General features: G+C 44.5%; 1 protein-coding gene across 1 annotated transcript; it reads left to right on the forward strand.

The window, feature by feature from the left end:
• The first annotated feature begins 605 nt into the window (after positions 1 to 605).
• Positions 606 to 21,756, forward strand: LOC101737698 (popeye domain-containing protein 3). Its single transcript, XM_038019021.2, has 8 exons — positions 606 to 886; positions 1,467 to 1,525; positions 1,603 to 1,687; positions 4,023 to 4,204; positions 6,577 to 6,708; positions 7,966 to 8,073; positions 20,687 to 20,984; positions 21,341 to 21,756. The coding sequence occupies exons 1-8, from the start codon at positions 760 to 762 to the stop codon at positions 21,559 to 21,561; spliced, it is 1,212 nt and encodes a 403-aa protein (XP_037874949.1). The 5' UTR covers positions 606 to 759; the 3' UTR covers positions 21,562 to 21,756.
• The last annotated feature ends 676 nt before the right edge of the window (positions 21,757 to 22,432 follow it).

Below are 22,432 nucleotides of genomic sequence, written 5' to 3' on the forward strand. Positions count from 1 at the left end.
CAAGAACTTATAAATATTACAAAGTCATTTTTGAATATTCTTAAAAAATCTAACTTAAGACACAAAGAAAAAATGTGGTCCTTCATCAAAATATAATGTAGTTAAATAATTAAAACTACTTTTATGGCCATGGACGACTAATCTAATTACCGTTAAAATTTCACAAAACATAATTTTGTCGTCCGTATCCACAAAAACAGTAAATGTATTCGAACACTCTGGAAAAAAAAGAGATTGCATCGTAAAAGTAATTTTTAATTCTGTTTTTATAACTAACGAAAACCGAAGAAAATACTAGCTTATTAAATTTCACTCATTAATCATATTTTTCTGATTAGTATTGCATGTAAATAGATACTTAATGACTCGATTTGTGAGGTTCAATTTTTATCTATCGACGCAAAATAAGTATGGTTTTGACATTTAACGACATAATTTTTCTAAGATTATAATCAACTTAGCAGGTCTTGCTTTAAGCAACATCTCATCTCAAATTCGCATAACTTACTTCAAAAACTAATTTAATAGTCAACAAACTGATGCGTAATTCTACATAATTCCGATAGATGGCAATATATTCAACTTTAAGAATAAGCTTGCCTGATATTGATTTGGTTCCTAGTGATAAAAATTATGAAATTTAAACAGCTGTTGTACAGTGTAGTTATTTAGTCTGTATTGTTATACATTGCACAAAAATAATAGAAAGCGGAAAAACTAAGCTTAGCGTTCCTATTTGAAGTTCCTATTTCAAGAAACATGTCTCACGGTGGTTTCACAGGGAGAAAAAGTGACTTTCTAGAAATAGGAGAATTGAATTTTTCTTGGCCGGTAGAAAATGGTAGCTATCACGACTTTGGTTCGGTTAACTACACTATGCCATCAGGTAAATACTAACAAAAATTTTATTATCTTTGATACGTGTGAATTTGAATAAGCGGTAGACGACTTTTATTGCATAGGTATGTAGATGCGTAAATGAGTTCACCGTTCTCCTAATGTTTGAAAAAGGGTGAAGAAGAATGAGAGTACAGAAGAACCCGGATCAACTTTTTACCTTTTCGTGCTATTATTCAGTAAATTTACATCCTAGTACCATCCACCCCTACTAAGTGTATCAATACACGTCCAGACAACAACGTAATGGTCAACTGATGCTTCTCTTCTAAGATGGGGTTTCATCTGGCTTGAACCCTTTATTCATATAATCTAATATATCAGTAAAACATCATAAGTAATACTCCGTTCTACTTCGAGATATATATCTCGAGGTGAATGGAGACTGGACTGGAGAATGGTATAGAATCCCTTTATATCGCAAATAGAATTACTTACAAGACGACATGCGACAGTTCTAACACAGATACTGGGAAAAATAGTAGTGTGTAGACGAAAAGATCAATGTCGCGTACGCGTATTTTCAAATTAATCAGTACTCATAATGTTGAATCCTATTAAAATTATAGGACCATGGTACTGGCCGTGGTGTCCGTTATGGAGGATTCCACAACACCCATTATTTCAGGTAAGTTGTAAGTAAAAGCTTGTTGATTTTCAGATCTTTTAAAATTGCTCCAAAATCTAATGTTTTTTTGTGTACAGCTTTCCAATTTGCTGTTTGTAGCATCTTACTGTGCACCGAGTACAAAAAAAGGTCAATTATGGATGCACACAATTCTTATATTTGGTAAGTTACTTAAGACGTTTTACGCACAATTTTAATTTGAAATACAGTATAGGCTACAAATACTGCTTACATCACATACGCCATAGATAATTTATTACATTACCACATTCTTTAGAATAATAATTATAAATGTTTCCATTTCCTTAAAGCGGCACGACACGAGAACCCTCTCATCGTGGCCGCCGGAAACTATATAGCCGATCCTGCCAAAACGCGTCATCTCGGATCCTCCCGATCCACTAACGGTGCTTTTAGGTACACCAAGCACCAGTCATCGTTCTCGTCGGACCCATCGCTTGCGACGAATGGCTCGGCGTGTAAATTAACCCACAGACACAGCCCACTGAGTTTCTCGCCGGATCTTCTTAGTGGGTCGCGGTTCCGATCCGGTGGTAGATTCTGCGAAGCATGGCTCTTGCTAAGGTTCATGTTAGCAACGACGTCAGTTTTGAGCCCCGTGAGCTCATCTACTAATTCGATGAATCTAGAATAACCCCTCGAGGTTAATAGAATAGGTAGGAAAAGAAAAAAACAGATAAATTTCAACTGTCAATTTGTTAACCAATATCATAACACTTTTCCCGCCCTTTTCTTATAATGTTACCTATTTATTTTTGCTAATGTTCGTCATTTTGATCGTTATTATTTGTTTTATATTATAAAATTCTGTTGGTATGTTTTATTTGAGACTAGGCTTATCTTGCGCTTCCACTTTATTAGTTGGCTAAATTAAAAACAGCACGAAGTTTCATCTGTAATTTGTTAAAAACTGAAAACAGTAGTAGTAAACTCTAGTTCTCTCTAAAATCTAGATATATTCCTTAAAAAGACTCATGCTATGAATCAAAGCCGAATTCCCTGGTACAGGGTTATTGTCAGAATTAATAAATCAATGAGACTATCATTAATCACGTTCTTCTTCTCCTTCGTCGCTTCCTCATTACTGAGGATCGTGATCACCTTGGTCTAGTTTTTGCACCAGCTTTCCCAAAGTTGCCTGCATTCGGCCTGCTTAATGGCGCCTGGGACGCTGGTGACAATGTCCGTCCACCTGGTTGGCAATATTCCTCGACTTCTCTTTCCTACCACGTGACCTACAACTATTAGTTTTTTTAATGTGTCAATTCTCTCGGAGCTAAACGTCAAGACCCGTCTCTACGATCTGTATGCAGCGCCTCCTCAAGTACTTCGGTCACGTGGCCCGACGAAATCCTGACAACTTGGAAAAACTAATCACGTTAGATTGAGTTTAAATAAATTGAATGAAAGATATTAAATCGTAATGAGATATAATTGCCAGTTTTAAAATATTCGTAACAGAAAATCAACAAAATATTATGTTGGCGTGGTGCTCGAACCACCAATTATATTATGTATAAAATATTAAAACATAGACAATACAGACCAATTTAAAATTAAAATAAATATTAAAATAGAATAGAAAGCCCTTGATTTGTGTTCTGTTTTCAAATAGCAAAAAAAATGAATTCTTATTATTTCATTCCGATCCCCAGTCCTACATCGTACACATTTCGGTCTATTGTGAAACAACATAATGAAATGAGTTTCCTAAATCATAATAAACCAAAAAAGAACAGACTTGTCTTTATTTACATATTAATATGGTTTCACCAACTTCAAGATGACTCCTGAAAACTGATTAACCTGAAAATGTTCTCAAATGCAATAATTTTATTACTTTGCCCTAATATGACCAGAATAACCTCAATAAAAAATGTTTATTATTAATTACATATTAGTTCTGTTTGCTATTAAGTTGCGAATAAATTACATACGTCCCCGTATTGTAAGCTTGCTCCAATTGTTCAAAAACTCACAGAGTCGTCTTAAGTGGTACGAACACGTGATGTGGAGGGACTGTGACTACGTCGTTCACCTGGCACTACTAGAAAAAAGGCGTAAAATAGAGCGACCCCCGGGCACATGTTGAACAAATACGACTCGAACACTTAAAGAGGCCAAGGTCTAACTGGACAGTACGATAACTCAAGATAGAAAATACCTGGTGGTGGAAAGTCGACCCCAACCCTCTTTAGATTAGGATAATAAAGAAGAAGAAGTTTACTATTATGCGTGTTTTTTTTTAACACTACTGCTTTTTACTATTTAAACCTTTTTTATATGCTTCTTACATGTTTTAAAATACATAATTTGACCATTTCATTTGGTCCCGTGATTAGTGTTAGCCTGATTGCTGCTACCTGCACCTATAGTTCGTTTCCAGTTTGTATCTTAAAAATATTTGGTATTCAGGTTTCCATGTGTTTCCGATCGTCGAATAATTCCTTTAAATGATTACGTTTTTTCCGTTTAGCTTTCATGCTGTATTCGATTTGGGCATGGCACGTGATATGCTCTCCAGATGCGTTCTCGTGGAACTTTGGATTCGTGTTCCTTAATTTAGCTCAGGTCGTGTATCTGGTTTATGAAATGAGACCCGTCAAATTTGATCCGGAACTCGAAGAAGTATTTCACACGTTATTCGAACCGTTTAAGGTAAGCGAACGAGATAGTCCAAAATTACGTAGGTTGTGTTTTGAATTACGAATGTTTCAAAGTCTTTGTAAGTCTAGATCAATGTTACTTTCCCATTATCATTAAAAATATTGATCCGACATGTCCGTTGTGAGTCCGCACGGGTAGGTACTATCACCCCGCCTATTTCTGCCGTGAAGCAGCAATGCGTTTTGGTTTGAAGGGTGGGGCAGCCGTTGTAACCACGGAATAGATAAATAAGGTTGGAATGGTAATGTAGGCGGGGCAAGCGTGCCACTGTTATGATAGAACAAACATAACTCGACCGATTTTTTCATTCACCGCGTTTAGTGCGCTTCGGACTACTTGGCGAACAGATCTCCGCTTTATAGTGCCTCATCCGATCGAATCGATCGAAAGATATACCTCCTCGCTCAAGTATAGAGCGAGGAGGTATATCTTTCGATCGGTAAGTCGAAATTACCATTTAATTACAATATTATTTGTCTAAAACATAAAAATATACTGAGCATTATGAAATTCCAAACATTAACAATATTATTGAAGCATGTTATAAATAGCATACATTGCGCGATGTGTACTCGCCCAATGAACGCAATGACCAAGTCAGCTTCCAATGTACTACATGCATTGCGTTCTCTACACTTCAATCTTTGAAATTTCGGCCTTTGCCCTGATTGGCTGTGCAGTTTGTCGATAGTGAGGTGACCATGTGGTAAAATCATCGACAGAATTCTCGACTATATTTACATTTGAGATGGATAATTTTTGCATTATTTTATATTTAATTAATGATACCTAGTATATTCTTAGTGAGACGTATTTTGAGTAAAATAAATATGTATTATTATTATTGAATTATTATCATTGAATTAAAGTGAAGGTATAATATAAAGGGACATGTAGACCTCTAATTTACGGGTATTTACTATATTGTCTAAGACGTATTCAAATCTAAGTAAAATGCTATTTGACTTATGCAGTAAATTAAAAATTTTAGGTTTCCTAAAGAACCTAACGCCAGGGAACAATGGATTGACGTGACAGGTAGAGGAAACTGGAGACAAAGACGAGTACTATTTGCTCTAAACATTTTACTGAAAATGATTTTATCATAAAAAAAATCAGAATACTTTTAGTTTTGAAAAATTCATTCGCAATTAATAGCAAGCGCCAACTGCTTAACAAATACGTTTTATTACAGCGACAGTGACTATTTGTAATTAATAAAAGTAAAATAGTTTTTTTTTTCAATATTTATTTCATGTTTCATTTTCTCCATTCATTCATCAGATAATTTATCGATAAAGAATATCGATTTTATCAAGCACTAGCGTGTATGAACATTTTTATTGCCTTTTTGCGTGTGTGAGTGTGTATGCCTACGGGTGTTTTGTGCTAGTTTGCGAACGAATATCTGTCCTGAGATTTATGTGTGGGTGTTTTTGTTGTGTGCGAAATACTTGTAATCACAGTGTGTGTATGTGTAGAAATTAAAATAGTGGGGATGAAGCGGCGACACTGGTTCTAATACAAAATTAGAGCAAAGGCCTTTCCAACCTTATTTATCTATTCCGTGGTTGTAACTATAGTTGAGACCTTAGAGCTTATAATATCTCAAGGTGGGTGGCGCATTTACGTTGTAGATGTCTGTGGGCTCAAGTAACCACGTAACATCAGGTGGGCAGTGAGCTCGTCCACCTATCTAAGCAAAAAAAAAAGTCACTCTAGAGTCATAGATAGGCCTTTAGAGTTTTAAAAGTCTTCAAACGAAAACTTATTTGATGATTGGAAACTACCCAAAGCCGTTGCTGTTTTTCAATATGATTTTCGTAACTATATTATGTCCAAACTAATAATTAACGTAGAGTAGGTAAACAGAAAGTCAAATACATTTAAATTGATTAAGCACGTAGTTATGTGAGTACATTAATGTTACCGACTGCAAACTGGGGTGTGTTGATCGTAAAACAAGTGAATTCCCTTTAACCAATGCCGTAAACGACGAAGTAATTCGAAATGCAATTATTTTACGACCTTATTTAAAAAATATATATATATTATCCAATGGAAAAGCGCAAAATGTTTGCAACAATTTGGTGTATCTTTTAGAAAACGTGTCATATAAAGTCAAGAACAGTACACGGGCTCTAAGGAGTTCCACTATATGTCTCAGTGTGAACAACGGATATCATATTGATGTCCACGAGCTCTAGTGGTTCATTATGATTTTGCCCTAAAAAATATTAGTCCTAAGCTTTTATATTTAAAGGAAGTATCGTCTAGACCCTGTGTGAACCAAAAACAAATTTATTAATTTTTATCAAGCAAATTAATGTTTTGATAATTTCAATAATATTCATTTCGTCAAGGTTTCAAGGTTACAATTCAAGAGGATGGTGTCGCCGGATTTTGCTCATATTATGTCTTTGCACGCCGGCGAAGCGTACGCGATGCAAAACTTGACAAAAACCGATAGACTTGGACTATTGCTTTCAGGGAAGGTAAGATTAGCGATTGAGAAGATTGGTAGTTTCTTAGGGAATTGAGGCTGGTAGGTTTTAAAATGATAACTGAGAAACAGCTATAACTGGACAGTAAATATATCGAATCGTATTTTAAAAAGAAATAATTGACTCGATTCGGCTTTAGGTCTGTTACATTTCTGTAGACTAGCGGTTTAAAATTAACGCGTCCGTCACGATACAAGATCATATCGACCCATGCAGTAGTGAGTTTTCTTATTTTCACTCATAACTAAACGTAAAAACCCATTTAGGGTACACACGAAAGTGCTTTCCAGTAAAGATAGCGATGGATTTAAAACAGTTTTTCCTCGTGTTCACGTACAGATGCCCTCAATGAAGATACGCGATCACGTACCTAAATGGTGTAGACGTGACTTCGAACGACACCTATTCGTAATTTTATGGAAGCGTTTCGCTTAGACTTCATGATCATGAATACGTTTATGATACCGAGAGAAAAACTCAAAGAGCATATTTTAAATGCATTCTAGGCTTAGTGTTGTAAAAAGAACAAAAATATCAGCGAATTACCTACCTAAAAAAAGTATATTGTTTCATTATAAATAGACGAGTTAAATCGTAAATGCATCCGTTTGTTGGTAGATAAGAATCATTGATCCAATGAAGGGGATGCAAGCTGTTCCAAAATATCGATATTTTTGTATCGATAAATTATTAGTTGAAAAATAAAAATAAAAATACGCATAATAACATGATGATGATCCCAACGAAGTAAAGTATTACAATTCACATTTTCGAGAATCTTAGACAAGATTAAAAAACCTCTATAGGTAGTCTACCAAGAAGTTTTATATAGATTATTAAAATTAGAATTATGTTATTATAAAAATTTCTATTATATTTACTTTTACAAATAAATAATAACGTTCCTTGATTCTAGTTTGTTTTATTATAGGTAGAAACAATACGAAGAATAGAACCTACTTTTAACCACGTACGATTGGCTACATCTAGTTGTAACCAGCATAAAAAAGACTATACCTAGTTTTAACCAAATGAAATCGGCTACACCTAATATTAGCCGTGAACAAATCTGTTATACCTAGGTTTAAACGCCGAAGTGCGGCTACACCTAATTTTAGCCGGCTAGAACTAGGTGTAGTCGCACTTCGGGTACAGGGCGTTACATATATATTTTTTTTGTAATAAAATCCATTGTATCTAGGAATCAATGACGTGAAAAAATCGATGGCCTGTTAAATTATTTTCTAGGTAAATGTAATGAGTGGACATCAATTCCTCCATCCGATTTTGCCGTGCGAGTTCCTAGACTCGCCAGAATTCGAGTCGAGTCGAGCCACTATCGATGAAAAATTCAAGGTGAGTTCCGTTTAGGTATGAGTTGTTCAAGTTTTCATTGGTCTATATGTTAGTTAATTAACATTTTCCTAATTTTTTTTTATTGTATTTAAGAAGCAAATCTTAGTTGAATATTATTATAATAAAATATAAAATATCTTATTATCCATGAAAATAAAATGTATACCTTCATTTAAAAAAAAAGTTCCTTTTGAGTTTTAATGGAGTTTTAAAGGAGTTCGATATAATCGAGCGATGAAATAATAAAATTCTGTAATTGAAAAAGTGCAAAGAACAATGAGGGCTATTGTCAGGACCCATTTAAAAAAAAAAGATTTATACCTTTACACATACATCGACTCCAATCTGAGATTTTTCTAGTTTTATTTTTATTTTTTATTTTTTTATTGCTTAGATGTGTGAACGAGCTCACAGCCCACCTGGTCTAAGTGGTTACCGGAGCCCATATACATCTACAACGTATATGCGCCGCTCACCTTGAGATAATAAGTTCTAAGGTCTCAGTATAGTTACAACGGCTACCCCACCCTTCAGACGGACTCACAAGAGATCCTATCACCACTAATTACGCAAATTATAATTTTGCGGGTTTGATTTTTATTACACGATGTTGTTTCTTCACCGTGGAAGTAAACCGTGAACATTTGTTAAGTATGTATTTTATTAGAAAAAATTGTACCCGCCTGCGGGATTCGAACACCAGTGCATGGCGAGATACGAATGCACCGGACGTCTTATCCTTTAGGCCACGACGACTTCTAGTGCTCAGGGTACCGGAAACACACGTATGAGATGACCGATACGGATCGAATCACCTTTCTTATTACAATGCAAAGGCTGCGATAAACTTATCAGTACAAAAGCGATTCAAAAAAAAGTAGCTTTTAACTTCTGGTTTTCCTGATCTCAGTATAAATGGCTGAGGTTCAAGCACAAAGGTGGGTTAATTCCATTACAACGTTGTTCAATACCCTAATAATTATAACAGGTTTTGTATTTTTGTAAACAATCTCTTTATTCTTAGAGGTAGGTACCTTTTTTTTTTTTTTTTTTTTTCGGGTAGAGGGCCGAACCTCCTACGAGGTCCCCGCGCAAAAGGGGCGCGCGGGGTATGTGAGACTCAACGATCTGCATGGTGTTGTGAGCAGACCGCGGGCCCAAGGATTTTAGAGCCCACCCACTAAACGACTCCTCTGCACTCTTACACCCGACGTCCGATCCCCTCCGAGGTCAGAACCCGGATGAGGTAGGGGGGCTACCGCGGTCAACACTACAACCAGACGGCGCGGCTCACCCCAAGGACGCCCAGCCGACGGAGCCTTCGAGGCGAATCGAAGGCTCTAAAACGTCAGCCGTCTCGGTACGGCAGCCCGTCGGGCCGCCCAGACGGTGCCGCTGGTGTCCCGGAATACCCCGCTGGACCAGAACCAGCCTGCCGGGTCGGGACGCGATACACCGTCGACCGGTCGCTCTATTCACTCCACGGCAGCGCGCTAGAGTGCTGGTAGCGCGCCGCGCGGCCTCACCCCCTCAGGTCGCCCCTTGACCTTCACCGGGGGGAGGCCGCCACCTACAGGGGCCGGGACGTACGGGCGTATTCCCGCCTCCGGCCCCCGGCTCGACGGCGACGGATCGGTGCGGAAAGGGAAGAGCTCTCCCTCTCTCGCTCCGCCGCCTCCTTCTGCGATATGGTGGACTCGCAGAAGTCGAGCATCGCCTTCCAGGACGCGTCGCTGCCGAGCATCGTAGCCACGACGCGCGGCAGCGAGAGGTCCTCTCCAATGACCGCGACGAGGGCGGCGCGTTGCTCGTCGAATCCAGAGCAACGCGCCAGCGTGTGTTCCGCTGTGTCTTCCTCGTCGCGGTCCGCGCAGTGGTGGCACTGCGCCGTCGGTTCCCTTCCGGCTATCTTAAAGAGGTACCGGCCAAAACACCCATGGCCGGTCAACATCTGCGTCAGCCGGAAGGTGAGGCATCCGCGGTCGCGGCCCACCCAGTCCGCGAGGACCGGACGGACCGCCTCGACGGTACGGAGGCCGGCCGACGGGTCCGCCAAGCGGCGAGACCACGCCTCCAGCACGGACCGCCGAGATTGGAGCCTCCGCGCTCGAACTACTCCTTCGCCGGGGCGCCCTTCCCCCCTAGAGCGGAGGTCGCTACGCCACCGGTAATCGGCAGCGAGCGCCTCCGCCTCCAGGTCCCAGGGTGGCGCCCCGGCGAGCAAGCACGCCGCCTCGAAGGAGACGGTGCGGTATCCTCGGATCGCCCTGACCGCGATCGCGCGCTGCGGACGTCGCAGCGCGGCGATGTTCTGGCGGGTCAGGGCGTGGCACCATACGGGCGCGCCGTATAGTGCCATCGACCGCACCACCCCCATGTAGAGGCGGCGCGCCACCTGATCGGGACCCCCGACGTTTGGAAGGAGCCGGCTCAAAGAGCCGGCCGTTGCCATCAGCCGAGGGCCCAACTTCTCAAAGTGAGCGCGGAAGTTCCACCGACCGTCCAGTTCGAGGCCGAGGTACCGAAGACCGGTCACCCCGACCCCGACGCGGACGCCTCCGATCACGAGGTGGGCACCCACAGGCGGCGCTCGTCCCGGCCCGTGAAAGAGCAGGGCCTGGGTTTTGTCGAGCGCCACCTCGAGCCCCAACCGTCGGATCCTGGTGACGACGTGTGCCACGCCTGCGCACGCCAGACGGGCAGACTCCCGGTAGTCCCTCCCCGGAGCTACGACCAACGTGTCGTCAGCGTAACAAATTACGCTGAGCCCGGGGAGGGGTCCCCGAATGACGCCCCGCAGGACCCAGTCGTAGCCGATGTTCCACAGCAGGGGGCCCAGGACGGACCCCTGCGGAACACCACGCTCGACGGGGAAGCGGTACATCGCCCCACCGTGTCCGATGCACTGGATCGACCTGCCCTCGAGGTAGGAGCCGATCAGTCGGCGGAGGTATGCGGGGACGCCGTGATACTCCAGCGCCCCCGCGATCACCGACCAGGGCAGGGTGTTGAAGGCGTTCCTTACATCTAAGGATAACGCCATCGCCACCCCGCCCCGGGATACGGCTTCATCGGAGAGGGCCCGCACGCGCAGAATTGCGTCGATAGTCGAGCGGCCCTCTCTGAAGCCGTATTGCTCCGCCGAAAGATCGGGACCCGTCTCGGTCAGGTGCCGGACGATGCGGGCCGCGACGATCCTCTCGAGCATCTTGCCCGAGAGGTAGGTACCTTTTTTTTTTTTTTTTTTTTTTTTTTTTTTTTTTCGGGTAGAGGGCCGAACCTCCTACGAGGTCCCCGCGCAAAAGGGGCGCGCGGGGTATGTGAGACTCAACGATCTGCATGGTGTTGTGAGCAGACCGCGGGCCCAAGGATTTTAGGACCCACCCACTAAACGACTCCCCTGCACTCTTACACCCGACGTCCGATCCCCTCCGAGGTCAGAACCCGGATGAGGTAGGGGGGCTACCGCGGTCAACACTACAACCAGACGGCGCGGCTCACCCCAAGGACGCCCAGCCGACGGAGCCTTCGAGGCGAATCGAAGGCTCTGAAACGTCGGCCGTCTCGGTACGGCAGCCCGTCGGGCCGCCCAGACGGTGCCGCTGGTGTCCCGGAATACCCCGCTGGACCAGAACCAGCCTGCCGGGTCGGGACGCGATACACCGTCGACCGGTCGCTCTAATCACTCCACGGCAGCGCGCTAGAGTGCTGGTAGCGCGCCGCGCGGCCTCACCCCCTCAGGTCGCCCCTTGACCTTCACCGGGGGGAGGCCGCCACCTACAGGGGCCGGGACGTACGGGCGTATTCCCGCCTCCGGCCCCCGGCTCGACGGCGACGGATCGGTGCGGAAAGGGAAGAGCTCTCCCTCTCTCGCTCCGCCGCCTCCTTCTGCGAGATGGTGGACTCGCAGAAGTCGAGCATCGCCTTCCAGGACGCGTCGCTGCCGAGCATCGTAGCCACGACGCGCGGCAGCGAGAGGTCCTCTCCAATGACCGCGACGAGGGCGGCGCGTTGCTCGTCGAATCCAGAGCAACGCGCCAATGTATGTTCCGCTGTGTCTTCCTCGTCGCGGTCCGCGCAGTGGTGGCACTGCGCCGTCGGTTCCCTTCCGGCTATTTTGAAAAGGTACCGGCCAAAACAACCATGGCCGGTCAACATTTGCGTCAGCCGGAAGGTGAGGCATCCGCGGTCGCGGCCCACCCAGTCCGCGAGAACCGGGCGGACCGCCTCGACGGTACGGAGGCCGGCCGACGGGTCCGCCAAGCGGCGAGACCACGCCTCCAGCACGGACCGCCGAGATTGGAGCCTCCGCGCTCGAACTACTCCTTCGCCGGGGCGCCCTTCCCCCCTAGAGCGAAGCTCGCTACGCCACCGGTAATCGGCAGCGAGCGCCTCCGCCTCCAGGTCCCAGGGTGGCGCCCCGGCGAGCAAGCACGCCGCCTCGAAGGAGACAGTGCGGTATCCTCGGATCGCCCTGACCGCGAGTCAGGGCGGAGGTAGGTACCTAAGTTCTTTTTTTTTTTTTTTTTTTTTTTTTTTTTTTTTTTTTATGATTGAAAGTTTACTGGTGGCCCGAAGGCCTTTCCAGTTTCACCAGGACAGGTGGGCGAGCAAAGGCTCAGCCAAGAGGGGTGGGATTTGCTAACAACTGCCCGAGCGCCTCCGAAGGAGACCTAACAACTCAAGAGCAATTGTTTCGCGAATGAATCTACTACCGGATCGGAATCGCGACCCGCTGAGAAGATCCGGCGAGAAACTCAGCGGGCTGATGCATGGGTTAGGTTGCACGTCGACCTCTTTGTCGAGTTCGACGAGTACGGTTACCGGGGTCCCTAAGCCTGCCCCTAGTATTAGAGCTGAAGGCATCTAATGCAAAGGTTATTGGATCTGATGGATCCGTAAGGACGTGTCTAGGGCGTCGACGGTGACTGGCTCCTGCATGATCAGGATTCGGGGAGTAGTCAGCGGCGGCAACGATAAGGCGATTATCATGACGCATAGCCTTATCGAAGTATCGTTCCGACGCTGACTTCATGTATTTCCGAATTGATTCGAGGCCCAGGTCGTCGTGTAGGTCAACGTTCCTCACGAACCACGGAGCCCCGACAGCTAACCTGCAAAAGCGGGATTGTAGGGATTGGAGGGTGTCTATGTGTGTGCGGGCCGCGTGAGCGAACACCACACTCGCGTAAGTCATGACGGGCCTTATGCAAGTTTTGTAAAGTGTCACCTTGTTCCGAAGGGACATTTTACTCCGCTTACAGATCATGGGGTAGAGTCTACCGAGAATAAACGCGGCACGGTCACGGACTGATTTTATATGCGGGCGGAATGTCATCGATGCATCCAGGGTAACGCCCAGGTACTTGACCTTCCTGGCCCAGGGTATGGGTTGTCTAAAGAGAGTAATCGGGGGTGTGAGATTCCTCCTCCTAATCCGGGAGGAAATCCGTGTGGAGCTTCCCCTCTGAAATAGCACCGCAGTACTTTTCGCTGGGTTGATGTCTATGCGCCATTTTCGGAACCACTGTCCTAGGGCTAGGGCTGCGCTCTGAAGCTTCTTCGCGATTAGGGACTTATTTCTACTAGAATAGTAAACAGTCGTGTCGTCGGCGAATAAAGCTAAATGGGTCGGCGGCGACCGGGGAATATCGTTGACGAATAAGCTAAATAGGAGGGGTGAGAGGACAGAGCCTTGCGGGACTCCAGCTGTGAGAGGTCGTGGGGAGGAGCGGGTTCCCTCGACTCGATATCGAAAAGAGCGGTTCGACAAGAAGTCCCGTATGATGAGCACGAGACTATCCGGCACGCCCATGTTGAATAGTTTGAAAATCAAACCATTGTGCCAGACTTTGTCGAACGCTTTTGCGACGTCGAAGAAGAGAGCTCCCGTGTATAACGGTTTTGGTCGATTAAGCCCCACAAGAATGTGCTCCGTGAGGCGGTGCACCTGTTGAACGCATGAGTGATTTGTACGGAATCCGAATTGTTCATCGATAAGAATGCCCTTGGATGAGACGAAGTCTCTGAGGCGTTTGTAGAGCAGACGCTCATACAGTTTGCCTAGAGACATGAGGAGGCTAATCGGGCGGTAGCTCGTCGGATGATTTTTTGGTTTACCGGGTTTATGTATGCCGATAACGTCCGCTTCTTTCCACACCGCGGGAAAGATACAGTTCGCCATAGCGGCATTGAAAATAGATGCCAACATCACGATGAGTTGGACGGGTAGAAGTTTAATAACGCGGTTGGATATACCGTCGGAACCGGGAGCCTTGCGAGGACGTAGGTCTTTGATCAAGTCTTTAACTTCCATCGGGGTGACGGGTGGTAACGCATCAGAGGGTGGCAAGGAGGCTCTGCGTTCTACCTCACTGTCTACTAATTCTACATGAACAGGGTCCACGGATTGAGTGCTGGGCGTGCACTGGGTTTGCAATGTATCGGCCAGCAGCTCTGCTTTTTCGTCATCATCGAACGCCGCGAGTCGGCCTGAGGGGCCTACGAGGGGGGGCATAGTTACTACCGTATCCGATTTGAGAGTACGAGCTAAGCGGTAGTAAGACCTTTGAGAGGGCGCGAGTCCTTCTAAGAACCAGACCATCTGGCATCTCGGACTTCGGTGATGCGAGACTTTACGTCGCGTTGTAGGGCACGCATTCGAATACGATTTTCCGCGGTAGGATACCTATCGTACGCACGGATCGAGGCGTTCTTAGCTCTAAGGAGTTCCCTAATATCGTCAGGCAATTTGAAGCGGTGAAGGAAATCCTCCGCTACAACTTGCTTCGATGACCTATCTAATGTCGAGGTGATGTGTGACGTTACGATGTCTATGGCTTCAGCGGTATCCTGAGGAGACGGGATAGAGTCCGGACTAAACGGAAGCGATGGTGGATCAGATTCAGCCAGGCTGATGCCCAGCGTGTGCCAATCCACCACAGTCCTCGTGACGGGAACGGAATCGGGAGCGCGACCGAGCTTCATAACGACGGGACGGTGGTCTGAATCTAACTCTGAAACTACTTCGATCGAGTGTAAGCGCAGAGTTACGTTTTTTAATAACGCTATGTCGAGTATATCCGGGCGATGCGCGATATTTAGCGGGTAGTGAGTCGGGGTTAGCGGAGCGACGATATCGAAGGCGAGATCATCGACTAACGCGTCAAGCCGCCTGCCATTCGGGGTTGTGGTGTGTGAGTTCCACCTGATGTGTTTACAATTTAGGTCGCCCGCAAGAATGACAGAGCTCCCCATACCGAGCAGCGCCTCGATATCACTGCTTAGAACGATCTTATCCGGTGGAAGATAAACGGACGCGATAACGATCGGCGCGTGTCCCGTCAGTGAGATTCGGCACACTGATGCTTCGATATTAGCGAGCGCGGGAGGATCGAGCGGGACGCAATGCAGGGCTCTTCTATAGTAAATGACGGTACCACCACCACGGGCAGAGAGCCTGTCGTTCCTGACCATGTTATAGTTCGCGATTTTAGGGTCACGGCGCGCGGGCTTAAGTAGGGTCTCCTGCACTAAAAAGATATCAATTTGGTGGTCACGCAAAAAGTCAGAAACCTGATCACGTTGATTTGCGAGACCGTAAGCGTTAAAAAATCCTATCGTTACGGATAGGGGCTTTATTCTACTTATATACGCCATTGATTACCGGCGGAGTGAGGGGAGGACGTACGTATTTAATGACGCGTATACGTCGGCGTATTCCTGCACAACGGCGATAAAGTGTTGTGCAGTGGAGGCAGCGCGAATGGCGTCGCCCAAAGCGTTAACGCGCTCAAAGTTGATCGACTGAAAGAAGTCGATCGCTAAAGCGAGATTGTCGGACGCGGTCGGAGGGCAAGTCGCGGGAGAGGGACGAGTCGCGGGGGCGGGACGAATCGCGGAGGAGGGAGTTGTAGCCGTGTTCGTGTACGGCAGCGGTTTTGCCCAGGCCGAGACACTGGGCACCGCCGCCGGAACGAACGCTGGCTTAGCCTGCGACGCAGAGGGTGCCGAGGCTTTGATGTCTGGGCCGGAAGCTCGGAGGCGGTTTTGGCGGGCGACGCGGCGATTTATTTTAGGGGCTCGGGGGCAACCACGGTAATTCGCGGGGTGACCCTGTGTTCGACACAGGACGCAGCTAGGCGGTTCCGTCGCGGTTTTTTGGTCGCGAGCGCAGAGGGCCGTGGCGTGATCGCCCAAACACTTAACACATCGGGGGCGCGCGTGACAGTTACGGGAAGAGTGCCCGTACAATTGACAGTTATGGCACTGGCTAGGAGTGCCTTTTTTATGGGGGGCTTCGACAGCGATACCAGAGAGCCTACAGACGGTCTGCGTGTTAAAGATTTTCTTACCCTCGGGGGTAGGCTGGAGAGCGACTAGAACCATATTATATGGCTCCCTACCGCGACCGGTGTGCATACGGTGCACAGAATTCACTGGTAGGCCTTGTTCTAACAGGTCGGCTTTTACGAGCTCTACATCTAACTCTTTAGGGATTCCGCGTATTACAACGCGGAGTTCGCGCTCCTCCTGGAGCGTATACGTATGGAAACTTATACGCTCCTTACGGAGGTAAGAAGAGAGGGCCCTATGGTCGTCGGGTGTTTGAACCTTAATTTGAATGCCGTTCGCGAGGTTACGGGCATTCGTGAAATTTATATTTTTGGCCTTAAGGGCCAGGCAAACTCGATCCCAAGCTGCCTTCTCCTGAAGGATAACCGGGGGAGGGGTCTGGGTTTTATTTTGTGCCACCGGACGCGGCGACGGAGTGGCACGGGCTGGGGGCGCAACGGGAGTCTGAGGGCGGGGGCGCGACGCGTTCACGGCTTTGCTAATTTTAGCGGCCGCGGGAGCTCGAGACTCCGCGGCACGCTTCTTACCCTTCTGTACCAGGGTGAATCCATCCGTCGATGAGGCGGGGGCGAGGTCGACCTCCATGTCCGAGTCAGAGTCGGAGCACGAGGAGGCGGGTGCAGGCGACCTACGAGCAAGTGTAGGTGTTTTAGAGGGCGCGACGGAGGCCGCGGATGATCGCTCAGCTGAAACGATGGTCACGGCGGACGACGCAGCAGCTTTTCTCGCCAGTATAGGCGACACGGGAGCGGCAGGCACGACAGAGGCTGCGGTGCTCAATGCAGAAGCTCTGCACGCAGGTACAGGCGACGCAGGAGCAGCGAGCGCGGCGGAGTCCTCGAGAGGGCTCGCAGTGTGATTGGCCTTGAAGGCCAAAAACTCCGAGGCGAGCTGTGGGTGGCGAAGTCGGAGGAATTCCGCGAATACAGCGTCCATGATCGCTGAGTACCCAGGTGGGGCGGCCCCGGGTCTTGAAAACACTCGCCTTGCGGCGAGGCCCCAACTTCTCGGACCTGAGCGGTTCTATTGAACACAGGTGGCAATGCGGCGCGATTACTACAGGACAAAGAAAAAGCACAACAAAACAGAAATTACGAAAAGAAACAAAACAAATAAATACTTGCAGGAAACCACTTTGTCGGCAGATGTACCACGAACACAGAAACAACAAAAGGAAACAAAACAAATAAAAACTTCCAGAAAGAGCACTTAGTCGGCAGATGTACCACAAACACAGGCCGCGCGAACAATGGCCGGGCTAACAAAAGCCGGGCGAACAAAGACCGGGCGATCGAGTCGACGATGAGCACGTCCGCACGTGACGGGTGCCTCTATCGGAATGACCTAAGTTCTCTGGTATCGACCCCAGTATGCGAAACCCCTGGCCTATTTAAACAAATGTTAGACGAGGATGTAAAGGTTGAGCTAATATCAATATATCAGGTGGATAAAGTTGCAAACACCCCCAAGTTTGTTTACGAACAATAAAAAAGTATCAAGGAACTATCGTTTCTCTTTTTGATATCAGAAGAGTTTGTTACTTAATTAAATGTAAATAATACACATATTATCTATATTTTAATTTATCTCGTTTTTTGTTTGTTTGTTTAAACGCTTCGCTAAAGGCTAAACTTTTGCTGACCTTTTTTGAGCTTTTAAAACTTATAATTGGCACGCAAAACAAAGTTATTCTCGGAATACTCATAATGTTTTTACCAAATTCATCGTTTTCAAATTCACTCAAAGAAAAACAGTTCATTCAAAAATATTTAGCTGTACGCCTGTAATACAAGTAATCCTGTCATTATCGATATTTATAAATGACGGATCTATCAAAATCTTAAACTCGTTTGCCTAAATTCTGCTATAAATATAACAATTATGGATAAATCTAAAAATATAACTAAAACATAAAATCGTAACGGGGTCGATTATTAATTCGACCAAACATTTACTCTAAGATTCCCAAAATAAAACCCTTAATTGAGTCGACTATTATCAAAGCCGGCAATGTGACTTTTGGACAATTATTGGTAAATCAGAAAAACGAATTATTGACTTTGTATTCCATTGGCAGTCACAAAACTCTTCTGATCGACATCTTAGATAAATAACAGGTTAAGTATTAACCTTTATTTAATGCAGGTTTTGAACCGTATTCTTTGAAGGAGACGATTATATTCAAATCAATCTGAATTGACACATCAATAACATTTTTTTGTCCAAATGCACAGATTGCCACCTTTGATAATAGACGACTCAATTAATTGATACTCAATAACCGAATGCTATTTAATTTATATGAATAGAATCTATCAATTTCTCAAATTTAGTAAATTCAATAGTATATTTCATTTGAATTAATAAAAACTAAAAGCTAGTTATTTTTTTATGTCTGTTCAACAACGAAAATCATTTTCACGAGTTTTATCGCACACGTAAAACTGTTTTAATGATTTGCCGCATAAAATTGACTACTTCAACTATTGTGCCGGCTCTCAAATTCCGCAGACAAGTACCAATATCTCTAATGAAATACATCTGAACTTAAATTTTAATGATATTCACGAATACACAATAATGGTATAACATCGTGTAATAAAAATAAAATCGCAAAATATAATTTTTATAACTAAGTAATATGAGCCGAGACGGTGTTCGCGTTGTGATATCTATGGGCTCCGGGAACCAATTAACATTGGTTGAGATGTAGACGCGTTCGCCCGTACATGTAAAAAAAATATTAAAGAACATCGCCCATAGGCACTAGATATTCTGAATCCCACCGCACACTTTGAGGAGGAACTCTCTTTTGCGTGGAACAAGGGCTACCCAATAACATTAATCAACTTAGGTTCAGCTACACGGGAAAGATGCGCGCTCTTGAACTTCGCCAGAAAAAATTGTGGGCTATCGTTAATCTTAATATATATAATTCTTCTGTCCGTGTGTGTGTTAGTGAACTCCTTCTAAATGGTTGGACCGATTTTGATAAAAGAATTCGAGAATGGCTCAGATTTACAATTCGGTATTGTAATAACAATTTTATTCAAAACGATTCACATTAACTTATTCAAAAAAGTTTGTAAACGTCTGTCGTTAGTACTATTTAAATATATTAATAACTCAATACTTTGACATACGTATCCCACAGAACTGAAACTTAAATTGATATAAATGCAAGAACGATGCAATAAATTCAACTATCGAACTAAAATTGAAGTGCCCATAACATTGTATCCACGAAAAGAAATAATTTCAAGTCTTGTTCCGCCCGTTTTCGCAAGGAGGTTTAGACTTCATCGATATTTAACCCAGTTTCTTCCATTTATAGCTACTTTAACTGCTACACAGCCATGTTAGACAACAATTAGGTCAACGGAATGGGGTTGGTAATGCCAAAGAGCTTTGTGATGAACGGCTTCGGAAAACTCAATGTAATTTACTTAAATGCAAAAATTTGCGTTTTTTAAGTCAGATATTAATTTTTCGCGACATTTGTTCGTATTACTTTTGTTCCTAATATCGAATTTTCACAAAGAATTCAGAATTGAATTAATTTAAAGTGGGAGGATTAGAACATATTGTGAGCCCGCAATTAGTATTATTTAGTTCAGATGTGATGGTAGGACAGCCATTTAACAACACACTTGGAACTTCGCCCCAGGCGGCTATTATATTGTTGTGTCTATGGACTAAACACCAGTTGGGACGTGAGTTGTTTCTTCAATCTAGTGCAATAAAAAAAGAAAAAAAAGGTTTGAAAATTAATTAGGGAACACAAGTATGAGAATCAATCATTCTGCTACCGTGTCCCGCTTCCTCTGTAGTCCGCGGTCATATCATTAGAACTAAACTGTGCAGCCGTAAGGTGTTATGATAAACTCACTCGCCTATATACGTAGCGCCGTCGGTCTATTCCGGGCGCAAACCACACGGATTGGATTATTTAATTGTCAACAAAATATATAAATGTTAATAGTAACTGGTGGTAGAACCTTTTGTGAGTGCGCACGGGTAGGTACCACCGCTCTGCTTATTTCTGCCGTGAAGCAGTAATGCGTTTCGGTTTGAAGAGTGGGGCAGCCGTTGAAACCATACTGAGACCTTAGAATTCATATCTCGAGGTGGGTGACGGCATTTACGTTGTAGATGTCTATGGGCTCCAGTAACCACTTAACACCAGGTGGGCTGTGAGCTAGTCCACCAATGTAAGCAGTAAAAATAATAAAAATAAAGGCTTTCATTTGTTCTCCAGGTATCTATAGTAGCGGCTTCATCCTGCCGCTACGTGTACTGGCAAAGGAGTTCCCTCGAATATCTATTCGTGAAAGAGCCGTACTTAGCCTGCGTTGTTACCACGCTCATAGCACGGGACATCACCACGAAACTGTATGCTATGAACAATAAGATTGTGACGGAAAGAGGATCACATCTAGACATTAGGCTGCCGAGCATCTCTCACGCTTTGGCCCGAAGTCCGAGGAAACTGCGTTCTGTCAGCAACCCGCCGCCACCGACTACTGTACAGCCCGTTCCGCCAGAGAAAAGACCAAGTAAACAAATAATCATACATGTTACAGAAAAACACGAGTACTTGCCAAAATAAAAAATGCCTAAATTTAATGTTTACCACAAGTTTTTTTTTTTTTTATTGCTTAGATGGGTGGACGAGCTCAAAGCCCACCTGGTGTTAAGTGGTTACTGGAGCCCATAGACATCTACAACGTAAATGCGCCACCCACCTTGAGATATAAGTTCTAAGGTCTCAGTATAGTTACAATGGCTGCCTTACCCTTCAAACCGAAACGCATAACTGCTTCACGGCAGAAATAGGCAGGGTGGTAGTACCTACCCGCGCGGACTCACAAGAGGTCCTACCACCAGTAAAATATTTATTCTCGTCAACCAGGTTGCTGGACCCGGGAGGTCGAGGCTCCAGAAACCTTGAAACGAAACTGCGTTCAAGGAATAACGTATACCGATGGTGATGAAGAGCTGATGCCGCTTGCTGCTCATGAAGCGAAGGTGGCTTCTTTAGACGACCTGTCTGTAGCGGACAGCTGCCCCGACACCTCGTCTAAGTACCATAGCTGCGAAGCTGTTGAAACAGATGATGAATTAAGACATTAAGCTTATCGCGATGCTTTATAATTTTCATATAAATAATAAAGGTTTTGTTTTATTCCAAACGAGGCTTGCAAAATAAATAGTATAAGTGCATTGTTGATTTTTATTTCAATTAACTTACAACAATTCAAATATTATATGATGTGAAGAGTTTGTTTTATTTCAAACGAGGCTTGCAAAATAAATAGTATAAATACATTGTTGATTTTTATTTGAATTAAGTACCATAATTAACTTACAACAATTGAAATATTATATGACGTGAGCGGACATCGTTAGTTATAAGTGAAAATAATTACGCGGATACATAATTTATAAAATTTTCCACAAAGCAACGAACATTAATAAATTACATTGAAAATTTGAAAAAGTATAATTAAACTGCGATAACAAGTTTGCTTTAGATTTATGTTTTTATACATATAGATGATTTGCAAATAGTTTTCTGTATCTAACGTCTCTCTAATCTCAAAGTCGTCAAGAAAGATAAAATAGTTAATTTATAAAAAAATTAAGGCAAATAAGTAAGTAACTAGATAAAAGCAGAAAACAAAAGTCGTCGCGGCCTAAAGGATAAGACATCCGGTGCATTCGTATCTAGTGATGCACCGGTGTTCGACTCCCGCAGACGGGTACCAATTTTTCTAATTTTTCTAATGAAATACGTACTAAGCAAATGTTGACGATTGACTTCCACGGGAAAGGAATGTAGGTGGCGGCGTTTACGTTGTAGATGTCTATGGGTTCCGGTAACCACTTAACACCAGGTGGGCTGTGAGCTCGTTCACACATGTGTGCAAAAAAAAACGCATCAAAATGCCAAAAATGCATAAAAACAACACACATCTTAAGTATGTTTCTCAGCAGAGCACTT

The sequence above is a fragment of the Bombyx mori genome, chromosome 22, assembly GCF_030269925.1.
Source record: "Bombyx mori chromosome 22, ASM3026992v2".
NCBI lineage: Eukaryota > Metazoa > Arthropoda > Insecta > Lepidoptera > Bombycidae > Bombyx > Bombyx mori.